The sequence below is a fragment of the Gadus chalcogrammus genome, chromosome 19 (assembly GCF_026213295.1).
Source record: "Gadus chalcogrammus isolate NIFS_2021 chromosome 19, NIFS_Gcha_1.0, whole genome shotgun sequence".
Classification (NCBI taxonomy): Eukaryota; Metazoa; Chordata; class Actinopteri; order Gadiformes; family Gadidae; genus Gadus; species Gadus chalcogrammus.
In genome coordinates, this window is record NC_079430.1 from 5,246,583 (window position 1) to 5,248,640 (window position 2,058).

The 2,058-nt window shown below is 56.8% G+C and overlaps 1 protein-coding gene across 1 annotated transcript in view; it reads right to left on the minus strand.

The window, feature by feature from the left end:
* Window positions 1–1,459, minus strand: part of LOC130372569 (leucine-rich repeat transmembrane neuronal protein 4) — a 76,155-nt gene extending 74,696 nt beyond the window's left edge. The window contains exon 1 of the mRNA XM_056578644.1: window positions 1–1,459. This exon is cut by the window's left edge and continues 137 nt beyond it. Coding sequence (XP_056434619.1) covers window positions 1–1,459 — 1,459 coding nt within the window.
* Window positions 1,460–2,058: the final 599 nt, after the last annotated feature.

The window sequence follows — 2,058 nt, forward strand, 5'->3', positions numbered from 1 at the left end:
CCCTCGCCTTCTTGCGGCGCTTGCGGGTCGAGGCCGAGTGCTCCTGCAGCTGCTTGACGCTGCTGGGGTAGCGCTTCCAGGACACGTAGATCACCAGCAGGATCATGGCCACCGACAGGAAGAGTGCCACGCTGCCCGCCACGATCTTGTGGAAGGACACCGGCTCGGCGTCCGTCTCTGGCGGCGGCGGAGGTGCTGGCGCTCCTCCTCCACCACCTCCTCCTCCAGGAGGAGGGGAAACAGCGGAAGGTGTGGCAAATCCCACCGGGCTCTCGCGACCCCTGTCCCGGGAGCTAGTCGGCGTGGCGGGAACGTAAGGGAGCCGCTCGGTCCGGAAGTTGGAGCCGGAAGGGGTCGGCGGGAGGCTAGACGCCAGTGGCGCCGTCACCAGGCTCGAGCGACATACTCCGAAGGCCTCGATGGCGTCCATCACTTTCTCGCCCTGGGCCTGTTTCGGCGAGGCGCAGATCATCGTGGTCTCTTTGGCCCCCCTGAACTTCCGCAGCCAGCCCACCAGGGGGCAGATGGCCGTGCCGCAGTCCCACACGTTCCCGGCGAGACTGACGGTGCTCAGGGAGATCCAGGCGTCCACCGCCTCCTGGGACACGTTGGTCAGCTTGTTGGAGTCCAGGTTGAGGGTCTGCAGGTTGGGCAGGCACTGGTACACCACGGCGTCCACCTCCGTCAGGTCGTTCCCGGACAGGTCCAGCTTCTGCACCGAGGCCCAGGTCCAGGTCAGCCCCTGGTTCATGGAGCGGATACGGTTCCACTGGAGGTAGAGCGCTCGGAGGTTGTAGAGCCGAGGGAAGTGGGAGAAGTTGATCTTGGAGAATTGATTGTGCTCCAGGTGCAACTCGGTGAGCTTGACCAGGCCTGAGAAGGCGTTGCGGGTGATACTGCGCAGGCGGTTATAGCCCAGGTCCAGGAACTCCAGGTTCCTACAGTCCTGGAACAGACGCATTGGGATGCTCTTCAGCGAGTTCGATCGCATGTGGAGGCTCAGAAGTTTGCGCAGGCCTTGGAACTGGCCCGGCTGCAGAGCCTGCAGCTTGTTGTAGGACAGGTCCAAGTTGCGCAGGTTGGGTACGGGGTGGAACGTGGTGTTGTGGAGCATGGTGATCTTGTTGGAGCTCAGGATCAACTCCTTTAGTCTCCGGACCCCTTGAAAGGCCACTGCGTCCACGGTAGCGATGTAATTATGGTCCAAGTAGAGCCAGATGAGCTGGTTGAGTCCCACGAACTGGCCCGCCCTGAGGCTGGCCAGGCTGTTGTAGCGCAGCGAGAGGCCCTGGCAGCCCCCCGACAGGTTCTTGGGGACGTCGCGGAAGGCGCTGGACTCGCAGTACACAATCTTCCCATCGCAGCGGCAGCTCTTGGGGCACGGCCGCTCGCTGTTGGAGGGGGTTGCCGTCAGCCACACCTGCATTAGCAGCTGCATCACTAGCCAGCGACGCCGCATGGCTGGGCCTGCAGGGGGAGACGGAGAGCACAGAGGGACAAGCAACAGATGATTAGTTAACAGGAAGTAATGCTGGTCCAAGAGCACTCGGTTTATGTATTTGAAGAAGGTCATGGGTAACTTGTGGTCACTTGAAACTTGCAAGATAATGAGCAAATTAAGTACATTTTGCCATTCAGCAGACCCCGTTATTGGCTTACATGTTGGGGCAGGGTTCAAAATGTACTTTTCAAATTGTGCTTTTTTAACTTGGTGGGAATACTAAATGCATAAATTTCCCGCTGAAAGCAAATGTTTTGATGAACAGCCCCTATATATTTTTTACCTGTCCAATGGTTGAATTAATCCACTATTGACTGGCGGCAAGCGTTTATTTTGGGTCCACAACATAATTGCTGCAGAGCCAAGTTAAGTTCATTGGTCAAATCACTGGAGTGCAGAGTAGCAGCATGAACACCTTTTCATCAGAAAAGCATTTTTCTCTTCATGGTCAAGTGATTTCATAATAGTAGGCGTAATAGTTACTCATGCTTATAGAACGTTTCAACAAAGTGCCTTCTAAACTCAACACAAGAGCTTAAAACACCAGTGCACCATGA